The sequence below is a fragment of the Mytilus edulis genome, chromosome 1, assembly GCF_963676685.1.
Source record: "Mytilus edulis chromosome 1, xbMytEdul2.2, whole genome shotgun sequence".
Taxonomy (NCBI): domain Eukaryota; kingdom Metazoa; phylum Mollusca; class Bivalvia; order Mytilida; family Mytilidae; genus Mytilus; species Mytilus edulis.
The window spans coordinates 12,702,161-12,720,136 of record NC_092344.1 but is presented as its reverse complement, the minus strand read 5'-3'; the positions used below and the strand labels follow the sequence as shown (position 1 = coordinate 12,720,136).

General features: G+C 31.6%; 1 protein-coding gene across 1 annotated transcript; it reads right to left on the bottom strand.

The window, feature by feature from the left end:
- Window positions 1-13,888: 13,888 nt before the first annotated feature.
- On the bottom strand, window positions 13,889-16,729 carry LOC139524253 (mitochondrial potassium channel-like). Its single transcript, XM_071318939.1, has 2 exons — window positions 16,494-16,729; window positions 13,889-14,918 (listed from the first exon to the last, which is right to left on the bottom strand). Exons 1-2 carry the CDS (start codon window positions 16,689-16,691, stop codon window positions 14,091-14,093), a joined length of 1,026 nt encoding a protein of 341 aa, XP_071175040.1. The 5' UTR covers window positions 16,692-16,729; the 3' UTR covers window positions 13,889-14,090.
- Between the last annotated feature and the right edge of the window lie 1,247 nt (window positions 16,730-17,976).

Sequence of the window (17,976 nt, the reverse complement as noted above, 5' to 3'; positions counted from 1 at the left end):
AATTTCAATATCCTGGATTTCTACCAAAATGGGAGAGAAGCTTGTTCATGATAATGAGATAGTATCCAGAAGCAATTTTTGTAAAACAATCCTTTTTATCCGTATTTTACTTATTTATATAGACTTAGTTTTTCTGCCAGTTAAAGGGTCACTAGCTGTAAAATTCATGGTCACCGATTTGACTCAAATTCTCATATTTGATTTATAACAATGTAAAACATTTATCCAAACTATCAAAAGTCTAAAATAAACAGATAAAAGAGCATGGGGTAGAAAATATATAGGTTCGTTTCGTGTGTATTTTAGTCCAGACGCAATCTAATTAACTATCGATTTGACCTCAGATGACCATATAAGCAATGTAAACATAAATAAAGATATGAATAGATTAAACCAACACGTGCAATTGGATTTTTATAGGTCTGTTTGATTTGATTTTATAGATTAAAAATAGATGTTTCTCATTTTTTTTACCCATATAAGAATGATTTTATGTGCATCGAAATTAGTAATCAAAGGATTTACCTTAGTTTCACTTTCATTGTTGAAATTCTTTTTCTTTAAATAATCAGTACACGTACAATGCATGCGTTGTCAATCTCTAGCTGGGGGTTAAATTGAAGTTCACATGAATACGGATTTAAAGAGGTCGACTCATTCACTTGCAACTGAATTACTAATTATCTATGTTTCTTAGCGTAATTTGACAAAATTGAACCTTTTGGCTGCAAAAATCGAATTATTATTTCACTATTTCACTTTCATTAATGATTGAACAGAAAAAAAATCAAACTAGATTTTATATATATCTCGTAGCTAGTGCCCCTTTAGCATAACATTTACTCTGTGGTTAAAGTTTTTAAAAGTATTTGAACCATATTGGACAGAAGCTTGTTTATGTTCAAAAGCTAGTATCTATAAGTAAATTATGTAAAATTTATTTCCTGCTTTTAGTCCAGTCACACTAAGATTTAACCTAAATCTAATTGCAACAGGAAATATTTTAGTTCTTATCTATAGCATTATGCCCTTTATATACACAGAAAAAAAGTCCCATAAAATCTAACTTGAGGAAAACTCAAAATCAGCATTTTGAATTTCCTATTGAAATTAACATTGGAAGGGGAGATAACTCTTGCAAAAATGAGTCTTTTTTGGTCCGTTTTTGATGTTTTTCTTGAAATTTATGTAAAGTATGATACTTTGATGGGTTTATAAGTTTGTATTTGACTAAATTATATAATCTTCTGCTCATGAAATGTACAAAACTAAAGTGTTATGGGTAGTTTTATTTTTTTCAAGCATTTTTCATTTAAGAAATTGCAAATTTGAAGCTTTGTTACCATTTGAAAAAATAATGTGAACATTTGGTATTGTTTATATCTGTATATTATATTTTTTCAGCAACCTACTTATCTAAAGAAACTTTAAACCACAAAAAGAAGAATACATGCTTAATTATTTTTATTAAATTTGAGATTCTTTACCTTGGCATGTTGAAAAATTCAATAAATGGTCAACTAATGAATTACTAAATCTAGATTATAGCTTGATAAAATATATGAAAACATTTTTAGAGTTGTTTGTTATACTCTAAAGACTGCTAAACAATCAAAAATCAATACATTCTGATGAATAGAAGCGGTAAAGTTATAATTTTGTATCAATTTTTATTGATATATCTGCCTTTTTTTGCCAGAGTTATCTCCCTTTTCAATAAAGATTAAAACTTAAAAATCTTCTGTTGTAATTACTTTAGGGTTAGGGTCAAATTTATGCTAGATTGACTGGACTATTTTCAGTATAACTAATATTATTAGTTTTTTTTTCAGTTAACATTACATAAAGTTGGCAGTTAAAGTTTTTAAAACATTTATTAGATTGATAAACCATCCTGGATTTTTACCAAACTAGGACAGAGCTTCTTAATTACATTCAAAAGATAATATCTAGAGGAAAATTAGTCCCCATTTTTGTTAAGCCTGCAACTAACAGCAAAAGTAGGCGAGAGACTGGGTTCCGCAGAACCCTCAAAAATTTGTAGTAAAATATATGAAACTGTTTACTGGATAAAGATCATCCTAAAGTCCATCATCCTCCCAAATTTGTCATGTACCTAGACATGGAAACTGCCAGTGGATGTGACAATGGAATCCTTTGATTGGTAATGCATTAGATTACAAATATCTTTTTAAGGATTGTTCAATTGATTTGGTATATAGGAATCACCTTGTCTGTCTGTTTGTCTCTCTATCTGTCTATCATTCCTGTATCACAACTTTTGTACCATTGAACTAAGGTTGATCAAACTTGGCATGCTGATGCAAAATGGGCTAAAAAAACATGAAACAAACACAACAAAAAACATTTAAATAGAAATAAACATGCAAAAGAATGTCTAAATAGAAATTTACAAGCAACAAACATATAAAAAAGTGTAAATAGGAAAATTACATGCATAAAAACACAATTATGCTTAAATATACAATTCATTTATTTTTTGCTGGTTCCTTCAAATTTTTTAAGAAATATTAAAGTATCAAATACTATAATTTATGAATAATTTGAAAATCCATAAATGGAAAGACTTGGGCCTGATGAGCCTTTGCCCTCTTTATGTGTATAATGTCATAAGACATCTTTCATCTTGTGTAAACAAAAAAAATCTTTGGAAGAAACAATTGAGCCTATTCAAACCAAACTGGACACAATTGATTCTTATGGTGTCTAGGTTCTTGTTTGTTGTGAATTATATACCGGTTCATCTACCAACATGGCTTTAAGGCTTAAAATAGAGTATTTGGAAAAATGCAGTACTAGTAAAAAGCCATGGAAGAGGAAATGAGAATGTGTAGATTTAAAGATTTACCTACTTTCTATTTATGACTTATTAAAGGAGTTGTTGCCCTTGAATGACTATAGCTAGTGTTGTTTGCCTGCTGTCTCGAAAATTAATATCCATAAACAAAAACTATAAACAGTGAAAATGACAGGCAATTCAGGATCTATTGGGGGAAAAAAGTGCTAAACCATTGACCCACTCAATATATCCAGAAGATGTTTGTTGCCTGCCTATGAATTGAACTGTTTAATGATCTTAAAACATTAACCAATTAAAGAACCTTAGTGAGCACGCTCACATACCCCACATCCCCACATTGTCATTGGAGAAATTAAATAAGTATTAGAAAAAAAATTGAATAATAATTTGCTGTCAATATACATAGTATGTCCTTATTATCTACAAAATTTCATGAAATTCTGTTGTGTGTTTAAAGAGGAGTTGAGATGACAAACTGTTGCAGAAGTACATTGAAACAAATAAGTTCAAAGGGGCATAACTCCTAGAAAAAAAATTGAATCGCAATTTCCCGTCGATATGCACAACTACATAGTATGTCCTTATTATCTGAAAAGGTTTCGTGAAATTCTGTTTTATGGTTTGAGAGGAGTTGCGATGACAAACTGTTGCAGTAGTACATTAAAGTAAATGAGTTCAAAGTGGCGTAACTCCTAGAAAAAAATTGAATCGCAATTTCCCGTTGATATGCACAACTACATAGTATGTCCTTATTATCTGAAAATGTTTCAAGAAATTCTGTTGTGTGGTTTGAGAGGAGTTGCGATGACAAACTGTTGCAGTAGTACATTAAAGTAAATAAGTTCAAAGGGGCGTAACTCCTAGAAAAAAAATTGAATCGCAATTTCCCGTCGATATGCACAACTACATAGTATGTCCTTATTATCTGAAAAGGTTTCGTGAAATTCTGTTGTGTGGTTTGAGAGGAGTTGCGATGACAAGAAACAGGACTGACGGACGGACGGGTCAAAAACATTATATAATTAAGGGGTTTGAACCAGATTTTGTGGTTCACCAAACACGAATAGTTGATAGAACCCAATTATAGGGCATGAAATGTGAATGTGTGGCTACCATACGGTGCTTTTAGAGCTACAAATGTTATTTCAGCATAGGTACAAGTCCTACACATAACATTGTCTTGTTCTCCCCCTTTCAAAACCCTGAATCCTGATCTGTATACATCCATTTAACCATTACCTCGTTTGATGGATTACTGATCACCATTGTATTTTTGTTAAGTCTGTTTCTTAGGTACTTGAAGTAATATGTCAAATATGGTAGGTTTCTGCAATGATTGTAAGGCTCCAAGGTCAAAAACTTGTTTCAGTTGACACTACCATGTCCTATATGGTAAAGATTGTGTCCGCTTTATATTTTGAGAACTTATGATTTCAAAGTTTTATACTAAGCATGTGTATTTACCAACACCAGAGAGAATATATTTACAAGTAACTGTAAAAGTAATGAAATAAATGCTAGGTCGTGCTGATTCCTGAGAAGTTGTGAAGCAAAACAAAATGACAAATCTTCCCTATTTCAGTCAAAGTAGTCACTTTTTTATGAGGTATATTCAAATCAGGGCCTTTTTCAAAGAATATTTGAATCTTTAAATTTTGCTTAAATTGCAGCACTGTTTGGATGAGGCAATTTAAAGTTTAAACAAATTCCCGTAAAAGATGGATCAAAACTGAAATTATTGATCAATTCGTCCAATATTTTGAGTGTAAATAGATCTAAATAGTAAAAAATTGAATGTTAATATTAAATACAAGAATTAACATTTTGAGCAAACTTCAAAATTCTATTTATTAAAAGTAAATAAATGTATTGTTTTACAGATAAATTTGATTAAAGATGCCCTTTGATAAAAAAAAAAAAAAAAAAAAAAACAGGTGCTCCTCAGGGCACAGCTTTATACGACCCCAGTGGTTGAACCCTGAACAGTGGAGCAAATTTGGTCACAATATTCAAGCTTAATTCTGTCTGAATTTGGATTGTGATCAAATTTTTGACATAATATAGGTTTTTGTCACAAACTTAATGTGGTCAAAGATCTAAGAAATCTATTGCACAATACTGTGCAATAGAAGATTTCTTCTTGAAACTTTTCAAAATTTTGAAAAAAAAGGAAGCCAGTCGAAAAATGGTAAACAAAAAATCCTCCCCAACTTTTTGAAACCCCCTTGGAGCAATAACCCTTAAACTCAATCCCATGCTTTCCATTGCAGTATTGAACCTTGTAGTACAATTTCAGAGAGTTCCATACACTTAAACACAAGTTATTGTCCTGATCGTTTGGAAACTAGAAACATGCTTCTTTTTGGACTTTTTTTGGCTCCTAATTCCTACATATTTTGGGCAATTAACCCAAAACTTAATCCCAGACTCCCCTTTGTTATATGGTACATTGTGGTACAATTTCAGAGAGATCCATACAATTACACATAAGTTATTGTCTTGAAACTAGAAAAATGCTTGTTTTGACCCCTTTTTGGCCCTTACATCTTTTAAAATTCCTTAACTTTGGCCCCATAACCCCTAAAATGAATCCAAACCTTCTACTTGTGGTTTTAAACATTGTGGTAGGATTTCAGACCAATATGAAATACTTCTACACAAGTTATTATCCAGAAACTAGAAAAATGCTTGTTTTGGGCCCCTTTCGGGCCCCTAATTCCTAATCGGTTGGGACCATCATCCCCAAAATCAATCCCAACCTTCCTTTTGTGGTATTGGACCTTCTGAAAAAAATTCATGAAGATCTATTTACTTAAACTTAAGTTATTATCTGGAAACCAATGTGTCTTCGGACGACGCAGACGACGCCATCATACCATTATACGATCTCAAAAGTTTTTTGGGGTCGTATAAAAATTGAAACGGTATGTAAATTTAACAATTTTAGCAACTTTCTGATTTTACTTTTAAGTGGAACACACATTTTTGATGTATTTAAAAAAAAACATGAATCCATGAGTTGCTTGAAAAACGCCAAGCATGGCAAGCAATGCATTAGATCATATCTACATACCTGATTTGCTAAACATTTTGAACATTGGATATTTTCTTCGGTTTATCAATCCAGTCTTGACCCTTCAGTGATTAATCATTAAATGAACAGCATCAACAAAAGCACTGTTTCTTTAAATAAGATACATAATGAATGTACACGCACACCAGTTCAATATGATCATGACAGATTCGGGATGGGAATGGTAGAGATGCGTCGCTACGTTCTCGGTATTTTAATTATTTTTTTTTTACCATTTTTGACAATTACAACCCTCTTTTCTCCGGACCTTGGAAATGCTCCCTGATGCCTGTCTACTCGCATTACAGATAATTTTCTAAACTTTTCAAATGTTGCCAGAGATATATAAATGTATTTAATGCTGAGTTCACACGTAATTCGAATTCGATTCGCATTCACTAATTAGAATTAGTTAAATTCGCATTTGAAACGTTTTACGTCCTAACGTCAATTCTATTTTGAATTGCAATGCGCGTCAAATTCGCTTTACTGTCCGAACGACGTTAACTTTTAATTCGTATTAACAAAAGCGAGATTATTCATATCAACATGATCAATAACCCCATCCCGTCTTCAAAGTTAAGTGATTATTCCCCAAAGGCCGAACGGACGGTTAATAATAACTTTTGCTGTATCAATTGTATTGCACTAGAAAAAAAGCCCAAAATTTCCTATTAGCGATGCTCGATGCCAATATGAATGAAAGTGCAAAACCACGTACATTCAAACATCGTAGAACCGATAAAACAAATACGGACTAATTAAACCAAACACGGACGAGGAATCGGAGCTATGCATGAGCTGGCCCAAGACCACAATTAATGACCCCTCTTTTCGTTGTCCACGAATATAGTTCCTTTTAATTAGAGTGTATTTTTCCTTAATTTTTTTTCTTTCCTTTCCTCACTCATTCCTTAAATCTTTTTGGGTGGAAATGGAAGAAGAGAGGTCAAATAAATTTTTGGAGGTTGTATTTTAACTGATTTTGATATGGAATGAGTGATTAGGTCAAGTGCAAAAAGGTGATATTTACAGTTTTCGGAACATCTCTTGACTTGTCAATAGGGGTATGGATGTGTATTGGCTAAATTTGTAAAAGTGATTGCTTCAATCTTTCTGAATTTTGGATATATATTTGGACTAGGACAATACATTACACACACAAAAAATTAGACAAAAGTGCAGGGTGCAATTTTTTTAATGATGCAAAAGGTTATAAAGAACTGATAGACGAATTAATTGTGGTCTGTGGCCAGCTAGGGAGGTAATTCCTTAATCTAAAATCATTACAACATTTTACGACAGCAAAGGAGTAGGTTCAGTAAGACCAATTTTTGGCCTCAAAATGTATATATAGCAGTTTTAGAAAATTGTGAAAATGTAATCGTTTAGATATTTATTGCAAAGTAGAGTGCTTCTGCTACATAAATATGGGCTGTTTTTGACAAAACAATGCACATATATCGGGTACTAGCATCATTAAGTCATGCTAAATTACTGAAATCTTCACAATTGTAGGGTTACACTAATGACTGGACCGAATGACAGGACCGAATGACAGGACCAAATGAAAAATTCTAATAACTTTTTCATTTCTCAAAGGATTGATCTCAAATTTGAAATATAATAAGATTTCATCATTTGATAAATAGATTTAAGAAAAAAAATTAAAATTTTTTGTAAGAAACTTTAGAAAATGTGACATGACCAACTCTGATAATGACAGGACCAACATCGAGAATGACAGGACCAAATAAAAATGCTAATAACTTTTTTATTTTTCAAAGGAATTATCTCAGATTTGAAATATAAAATGATATGTCATATTTTGAAACGAAAATGTTATAAAAAATATAGATTTATTTTCAAAAACTATCGAAAACGTGACATGACCATCGCTGACTGACAGGACCAACCTTGACAATGACCGGACCAGATGAAATTGCTAATTTCTCTTTTATTTCTCAAAATATTTTACTGAAATTTGAAATATAATAAGATTTCATCATTTGATAAATAGATTTAAGAAATAAATTTAAAAAAAATTTGTTAGAAACTTTAAAAAACGTGACATATTAAACCAACTCTGATAATCACATGACCAACATCGACAATGACAGGACCAAATAAAAATGCTAATAACTTTTTTTATTTTTCAAAGGAATTCTCTCAGATTTGAAATATAAAATGATATGTCATATTTTGAAACATAAATGTTATAAAAAATATAGAAAGTTTAAATGTGACATGACCATCGCTGACTGACATGACCAACCTCGACAATGACAGGACCAGATGATATTGCTAATTACTTTTTATTTCTAAAAAATATTTTTCTGAAATTTGAGATATAATCAGATTTAACCATTTTATACATAAAGATAGGAATAATATAGAAAAAAATATTAAAAGCTTGCTGTAATGTGACCTGACCAACACTGACAATGACAGGACAAACCTCGACAAGGACAGGACCAAATAAAAATTCTATTCACTTTTTAATTTTGAAAAGGAATTATGGCAGATTTAAAATATAATAAGATCTCATCTTTTAATACATCAATTATTTAAAAGAAAAAATCTAGATTTTTTTTATTGCGAAAACGTGAAATTACCATAGTTCCTTCTATAGAAATCCTGGTTGAAATTAATAATAATAATAAAAAACACACATTAAGATTGAATGATTAAGTTTTTAGAAAATAAGGGAAAAAAGCTAACTTGGGGAAAACGTTAGGTCTGCGAACGCCCACCGCGTTATTTGAACTTTTTATTGGTATATTGTATTAAACCGAGTTGTAGAAATATTGTTGAGCCTGAGAAACTTTGTAGATTTTTGAGAAACTTTGTAGATTTATTGAATCTATTTATGTGAAAGTCTATCCTCCTGGTTAGTACAACTATATGTTTATCATATTAATTGATATTTCACACATGCTATATCTTATATGTTATATATATCATTGTTATATCTTCTCTGTAACTATGTATTTGGTTTATGAGAATAAAGATCATTCATTCATTCATTCATTCATTCATTCATTCATTCATTCATTCATTCATTCATTCATTCATTCAAATATTTTGTATATTAATTACCGGTCATAATCTGACACGTCTGAAAACAATTATAAGGTAACAAACAAAAGGTGTGACATAAGCCATAAATAAGTTGATAAATCCAATAAAGATTGTGATGACAGTAATTAAGATCACATAACAGTTCATGTCGTTGTTTTATTAATATTTTCAGAACAGTAAATAATTATTTCCATGTATGCTTGAGTATATGCAGGGTACATCTTGATAGTTCCCCCCCCTCATAATAAATAAACAAATAAACATTTCTTAAAGTATGCCCGACCCTTGCATGCATGATTTCTTGGTAGTTTTAAATATTTTCATAAAATATACTGAACCAAACATTTTCACGGACTACATTAAAAGGTTTGATACCTTTCCAAAGTGGCTTAAATTGGACTTCAAGATGTCAAGAAATATTATGATGATAATTCAATAAATCTTAATTTATATATAGTTTAATGAACTATCTCTTAAACTATAAAATGATAATATGTAATAACATATAAATATTTCAAGATCTCTTTCTTAAATATAGTGATCATTCATGTCTTTTTGTCCTGTGACTCTGCATTTCCTGTGACTCTCCGCCAACATACGTTTAGTAGCTAGGTCAAGATTTTTAACAACCATAGAATATATTTTCCTGAATTTATAAGATATATTTTACTAATTATGGATCAGAATTGAACAATTTCAGTAAAATAAGAAAGAAATTATGATTTTTCATCGACCAGATCATAGCCGATGTTGGTCAGGTCAACCGAAAGCTTTCAATACATTTTTTTCTCTATATTTTTCTTATATGATGTGTGAAATGGTCTAAATTGTCATTATTTCAAATTTGAGAGGAATATTCTGACAAATGTTATGCATAAATAGCAATTTTATTTGGTCCTGTCATTAATTGTCGAGAATTGTCCTGTCATTGACAACGTTAACCAGGTCACATTACAGCAAGCTTTTTATACCTTTTTCTTATATTTATGTATAAAATGGTATAATCTTCACATATTTTAAATTTCAGAGAAATATTCTGAGAAAAAAAACAGTAATTAGCAATTTCATTTGTTCCGGTCATTGTCGAGGTTGATCATGTCAGTCAGCGATGGTAATGTCACGTTTTTGAACGTTTTTGAAAATAAATCTATATTTTTTATAACATAAATGTTTCAAAATGTGACATATCATTTTATATTTCAAATCTGAGATAATTCTTTTGAAAAATAAAAAAGTTATTAGCATTTTTATTTGGTCCTGTCATTGTCACAGTTGGTCCTGTCATTATCAGAGTTGGTCATGTCATGTTTTCTAAAGTTTCTTACATATTTTTTTTATTTTTTTCTTAAATCTATTTATCAAATGATGAAATCTTATTAAATTTTAAATTTCAGAAAAATATTTTGAGAAATAAAAGAGAAATTAGCAATTTCATCTGGTCCGGTCATTGTTGAGGTTGGTCCTGTCAGTCAGCGATGGTCATGTCACGTTTTCGAAAGAAAGTTTTTGAAAATAAATCTATATTTTTTATAACATTTTGGTTTCAAAATATGACATACCATTTTATATTTCAAATCTGAGATAATTCCTTTGAAAAATAAAAAAGTTATTAGCATTTTTATTTGGTCCTGTCATTCTCGATGTTGGTCCTGTCATTATCAGAGTTGGTCATGTCACGTTTTCTAAAGTTTCTTACAAAAATTTTTAATTTTTTTTCTTAAATCTATTTATCAAATGATGAAATCTTATTATATTTCAAATTTGAGATCAATCCTTTGAGAAATGAAAAAGTTATTAGAATTTTTCATTTGGTCCTGTCATTCGGTCCTGTCATTCGGTCCAGTCATTAGTGTAACCCACAATTGTAGCAATTTAGTTAAATTTTAGACGGTTTCCGTCTGAAATGAAAGTGGCCGCATTCGTGTTCATTCATAATATTGAAATGTAAGTTGTATTTGATGATAATACATAATATATATAAAGGTTGAGGATGAACACGGATGCGGCCACTTTCATTTGTGACAAAAACCATCTGAAAAGTGACGATTTTTGGCATATTTGATAGATTTTTCATATTTAAGCTTGAATCGGGGCGTTTTAAATGACTTAGTAAGTTAAAATCTTCCCCATTAAGTAATTGAATCAATTGAAATAGACACTTAAGTGTTTAGAAAGTGTCTACAATCTTTCGTTAGATGAATTTGAAAATTGAGGCCGAAATTGGCCCTTTTTACCGGACCTACTCCTTTAAATAAATCAAAGCGCTGTAAGCACTGAAGGCAGTTAACCAAAAACCAAGGCAAATGTAATCATGAAAACTGTGGCAATGTTGCTTCAACATTAATCATTCATTTATAGTAAATTTATGTTAATCTAATGAGTTAAATATTAAGGCAAATAATTTATATGTAATCAAGGTTTCAAAAGCAATGCATATATCAATGTATATTTTTATGGTGAGTCTGCAGTGATACAAGTTCGCCATGATTGCAGTTGTTCTACTTGGTAGTTAACATTGGTTTTAGTTGACTGCTAGTAGTACAAGTTGAGGTCTGACTGACTGGCCCATATTAAATGTAAATGATTTGTTATTTTGTCCCACACATGAATATATATGGTTTAGGGGTGGGGATCTCAACGGTTTTCAAGTTCTCAAACAGGAAGGGGTAGGTTGACCCTAGGGACTTCCCCTAAATTTCATTTTATTTGTTTTATTGTCCTATACATTAATGTATATGGTTTTGGGGTGGGATCTCATCGGTTTCCAAGTTCTCAAACAGGAGGGGGTAGGGTGACTCCAGAGACTCCCCCTTTATTTCATTCAATTAGCTATATTGGCCCAGACATTAATATATATTGTGTTACAGTTGGGATCTTAACTGTTTCCAAGTTTTCAAACAGGAGAGGTGGGGTCACCACAGGGACTTCCCCTATATTTCATTTGATTTGTTATATTGTCCCATACATGAATATATATATATATATATGGTTTAGGGTTGGAGATCTGGGCCGTTTTTAAATTCTAAAACAGGAGTGGTGGGGTGACCCCCAGCGACTCTCCCTATATTTCATTTGATTTTTAATATTGTCACAAACATGAAAACATATGGTTAAGGAGTGGGGATCTCAACCGTTTCCAAGTTCTCAAACAGGAGGGGGTGGGTGACTCCAGGGACTCCTCCTATATTTTATTTTATTTATCATATTGTCCTAAACTTGAATACCGGAAAATGGTTTAGGGGTGGGGATCTCGACCATTTCCAAGTTATCAAACAAGAGAGGGTAGAGTTGCCTTAAGGACGCCACTTATATATCATATGATTTGCCTGCATTCAGGTATTATATATATAATATAGTTGCATTATTTGTGAAAATAAAGAAACTTCCAGCTACTTTAATTGACCCTACAAAATTGAGAAAAAAATACCCCTTTAAAATTGCAGTCATTTGTTTACACTTTAAAAGCATTTCACATGCATTATCATCATTTATCACTGATAAATAAATTTATACTGTGACCATTGTAATGAATTTTGACATTAAAATTTGTCAAAAAGTATTAGTTTTGAGTGTCTGTATAAAATATTTTCTGCTGAACATTTCTTTCTTTAACATATATCTTTTTTGCTTTTCAATTCTAGTGTTTATATTCATTTACTATGCATAGATGTATTTTGTCACCTGTCTGGATTTTTTTTGGAGTTGACCGCCAAACCCGGAATTACCCTTATCCGCTTCCGGAATCGGATCCGATATTGTAAAATTTTGTCTTCACGGCAGCCATTTTATTGTGTTTACAATGTCGTTTTTGTCAATCAGATACGATTTTAGTCGAATTTAAACACGATTTGTCGGCGATTTTCTGTATAAAGCTAGCGGTTGAACAAAATAAACATCGCTGTCATGAATTATAATGATGAAAATAAGTTTTTTTTAGATCGTTTATTTGGAGACTGTTGTGAAAAGGTTTGCAAAGTTATTTCTTATTTTCTTTAAGTGGAAGGTGACTCCGTCGGGCGTAGCTAGAAACCAAGTCGAATTTCCGCGTGCAAAAATGGAAGGTCGCGGACATCGGATCACCGCTAATTTGAACCCCTGCCTAGAAATTGAAAAGATATAAAAATTTCGTCTTCTAATTTGAAATTGCCGCCAACAGCATGAACAGTTGAACTTATTATATAATAGACTACTGACGTTGTACTACGTATTGATGACAAACAATATTCCTACGACTTTTGCAATTTGGGAAATCTTAACTACTTGTCTTTAGAGATTTTCGGCGATTAAATATTTCATACATTTGTTCTTTGACATCTTAGCCAAAAGCTCAGGGGATAATAAACTACACAAGGATTCCTAATATGCTCTACTTCCTATGTGCAACTTCAAAACTTTTGGGAAAATCGACGATCATTTAAGGTTTTTCCTGGTCATATTTTTTTTAATCCAGAATGTAAAATATGAAAAAACTGTCCAATAAGTTATAAATAACATAGTAACCAGCTAGATGATAACAATGGCACGTATTTCAGCATTTATTGGGTAGGACACAAATCCAGGGTGCTCGCATAAGGCAGCTTAACTGCCTAAAAATATCCATATGTTCATGCCAGTACCGGAGTACTAGCTCCTTGGCTGGTGATACCCTTGGAGATTTATCAAAAGTACATCAGAAGAGTTGTCACCTCAGTGGTAGCGATACCATTAATTGTTAGTATCAATGTTAATTCTTCAGGTACAAATTTCGACAATTAATATCTTTTCAGTGATGCTCAAGGCTAACATATTTGAATGTCTAAACATCGAAATTTCATGTGTGAACAGTTAACATCTTTAGATCCAACTTTGGATTAATGGAATCCCAAATGTTCATGTGACATGAGTAAGAAAATCATGTGATTTCAATGGACACGATCGATTCTATATTTATTGTTTTATGCATCCTAAGACAAGAATGCTTGTACAATATAAACTTATTTGAGCTAATAACGAAACTTTATAAACATGGTTTGGTTTTATACAATTTACAAACAAACATACAATCCATTCACTCATTTAAAAATGTTCAAGATTTTAAAACTTGTGTGGGGAATCTATTTTATTGGAATTTTATGGTTAACTTCCTTTAAAGAAACTCAGTACAAAAGGCAAAGTTAATGCTAATGCTCCATATAGAAAAGTCACAGTAGCTAAAGAATTCAATTTTATCTTCCATTCTAAATTGCGTTCCGTTTGAGACAATAACTCCTCCATTTGTGGGCCGACATATATGACGCTAGAAGTTGATAACGAGGCTTCTTTCAGTCCCAGTAATTCCTTCACACCAGCAATCTCTTTTGTTAATTTAACGTCTTGATTTTTCAATAATTCCACAATATCATTAATTTGTGTAGAGGAATACTTCCCAATTGGTTTTGAACTCGGATTATTTTCACCAATGGCAGTCCGAATGTCGCCTAAAAAGTCTTCATATTTACTATTTTGTGATTTGACAGCGTCACATAGTTGCATTGCTATTTTTCTATAGTCTTCTGTCGTCCCAGCAGACGTTTGAACAATTCCGCGCAATTCTTTCATTCGTAAATAGTTATTTATAGTAGTTCCTGTTATTCCTATTGCAGCACCAATAATTGATCCGATTATTGACCAGTATTTTGTCCTTTCACCCTGCGCGCGCTCCTTCTCGTGACTGTCTCTCAAAGCAGAAGACAGAATGGCAAAATTTGCTCGGACTTGTTCCTCCAAGAGTCGTACTTCTTCTGCTATTTCATTTTCTTCTTTGATTATTGCATTTTCTTTGGTGACTAGCTCTAAGTAGCGGTCAGTGCCACGGTTTGTTTTTTCCAACTCAACTGCTACATTTTTCAGTTTAGAATTTATCACAGTCAAATCTTTATTTGTATTTCTTCTCTTCTCTTGAACTTCCTCAAACTTTGACTCAGCCTAAATAGATATATTAAAAACAATGTAAAACACGTTTATGATCAAAGTTAGTAAATGGGCTATGATATTGGTAAAAAACAAAATGACTACAGCCTAAGGTTGTTGAACTATAAATGAAAATCGGAGAGAAAAATAATATAAATATCACAGAATATAATATTCTTTCAAAATAAGTGCACATTTGTATTATTTAGAAACCAAACAAAATCGTCCGAAAACGTTCTAAAATTTGTAAAAAAATATCAAGTTTCTAATTACATGATTACAAATCATTTGATTTAAACATATATACTATTGATAAATTTCCGTTTTAATAACTTAAAACAATTATTTTATCAGCCTGTTTATGGATGGGCATCATGCACTTATAAATAAACTATTTATGAGGAGGGATAGGAGGGGTCCTGCTCCCGAAATCCCGGGTCTAAAAACACGAAATCCCGAAATCCGGGGCTTAAAAATACGAAATCCCGAGGTCCCGAAATCCGAAAAAAGAATTCCCGGATCCCAAAGGGTCAATCCCGAAATCCCGAGCTTAAAAACACCCGATCCCGGAGTCCCGATAAAGGTCCTATCTCCCCTCATTTATATTTTAATATTGTTTCTAGGAACAGTATATCAATATATATGTTCCTAATTGTATTGATAAGAGCAAGAACACTTTTCATAATTAATTGAATATTTTAAGAATATTAAAAAGGAAAATTGCCAAAAAGTGTATTGATCCGTTGCTATCCTCACACAAAATGTCATATGATCATTGCTAACGATTTCGAAAATTTAAGAGCAAATGATTTATAATTTAACATAGTTTAAATACCTGCCGATATCCGAGAAAAAAATGCATTTTTTTCGCAGTGATAACATATACGTTTGATCACGTAAACTCTGGTCTGAGAAGCAAATAAGTTGCCTAAATTCACTTCTTATGGAGTCTGTGGCATAGCTGTCTCATTGGCAGCATACCATGGCTCCTTATTTTAGAATTCATTCGACAAATTGTATATTAAACAGACCTAAAAAGACCTATGATTAAGAAAAATCACGTTAAACATTTTTATTAGTGGTTCCCTTAACCGCCCACCACCCCAATTCTAGTGGAATACCCCCTATTTGGGTCACTTGATGTACATAGTTAACTAAATTCAATATATATTTTTTTAAAAGATAGATCTTCTAGTGGGTTTTGCAAAGAACCTATCTAAATATTAAAATTTTGTTGCAAATATAGTGTCCATAATAGCTTTCCCTCTTTGCTGTTTTCACAGTTGGAACATAAAATATAAAATCTTAACTCCATCCAGATTTTTATATTTTTTTATCTGGTCGAAGTAAGGCGTGAAAGAAAAAATATAATAGCCTTTCAAGACGTCATAATTATAATTTGGACTAGCACTTGACTCAGATTTCCCCCCCTATACCTTAATGCCAAGTTATATTAAGGGATATAGGAATTTTTTTTCTGTGACAAGTGCCCGTGAGTCTAAAAAGTACTTCTAAAACATCTTTTATATCTTCATTAAATATTTCGACATATTTTTGTTAAAACCGGTAAGGGGAGATAACAACACTTACTTGTAAGACTTGTGCTTGTGCTTCTCGAACTTCTGTAAGCCCCACAAAATCTTCATACTTCTTAATCCATGAATCTAACAATCCTTTGGTGGAGGGTCCGATATAACCGTCTAAAGTCTTCTGAGAAAAAGTCTTTTTAGTACAGGAAATCACAACAGGAAAACTGTTTTTAAAACGGAACTTTCCCAGTATGTTCATTGTTGTTGTTGTAAGGGAGATAACTCAATCTAGTCATGTCCCAGAAATAGATTTTTTTTCACATATTTTTATTATTTTTATTAAGCATATTTCTCATTATGATAAAATCTTTCGCCATCTTTAATCTATTTTCATTTAAAAGTATTGTTTACAAATCATTGATCATATTGTAATGAGAAGGGAGGAATATATATATATATATATTATATATCTTTGTAGATGAATATTACAGCCGTATCTGTAGTCCCTCTGTATATGGGCGTTTTTCAATAAAAACGTACTTTCTTGTCCCAGCCACTTTAAAAAAAAATGTGTTTGATCTTTGCAAGTAATTTTTTGTGCAGTCAGTACATTGAATTAGATATAACATTTTTAAGCAAAGAAACAGTTTATTTTTTAGAGGGGCTGATAAGATATTGATTCCTGAATGGTCCAAAACAACCAAAATGACATGTCCCTAGACCGCCTGTTCAACATTCATACTCTCAAATATCGTAAAAAAATGTAGAAATAAATATTAATTTTACATAATATAAGTTCTTTAATAATTCAAAAGTATGTTTAGAGCCAACATATTTTAATAAACAGCTTTTAACATAGGATTTTTTTATTTTAGAAGGTGTGTCCCTAACACAATGTCCACTACGAAACGAAGTCATTAAAACTTGCTTATAAACAGTTTTATAAAATCAATGTAATTTTTTGTTTGCAAGAGATATAAACATTAGGGTCTTACAAAAGAAGTGATGCTTTTATAACGGCAATTAAACTGTTGAGAAAAATTGAGCACATCAAATGGGCCAGAGTGATGCCGTATTTTTGTAAATGTCCACTACGAAACGGGTCAAATCTCCTTCAGTAACTGGTTTTAAAATTATGAAAAAAATATCAGTGTACAGCTTAATAACGCTTTGATGAATACAGTCAGTCTTGTTACTATTGCAATATTGGGGTTGTGAGAAAAAAATAAAACATGTGAATACGTCCCCTACGAAACAAGTTTGGGAGAAAAACTACCGTGCAGTCTTTTTTACTCTTTTTTTCAATTATATTCGTGCAAAGCAAATAACAAAGGTTAGTCCCCTACGAAACAGTACACAAATTATGAAAATAATATCATTTTAAAGAGTATTTAAGATTACACTTTTTGTTTACAAACAGGTCTATAATAGAGGTATTCAAAATAACTCTTGAAAATAAATTTTAAACTAGTTGATTTTCCATTTTATTAGGTCTGAAAGGAACACTTTTATTGAAAAACGCCCATATATAATATCTTCTTCTT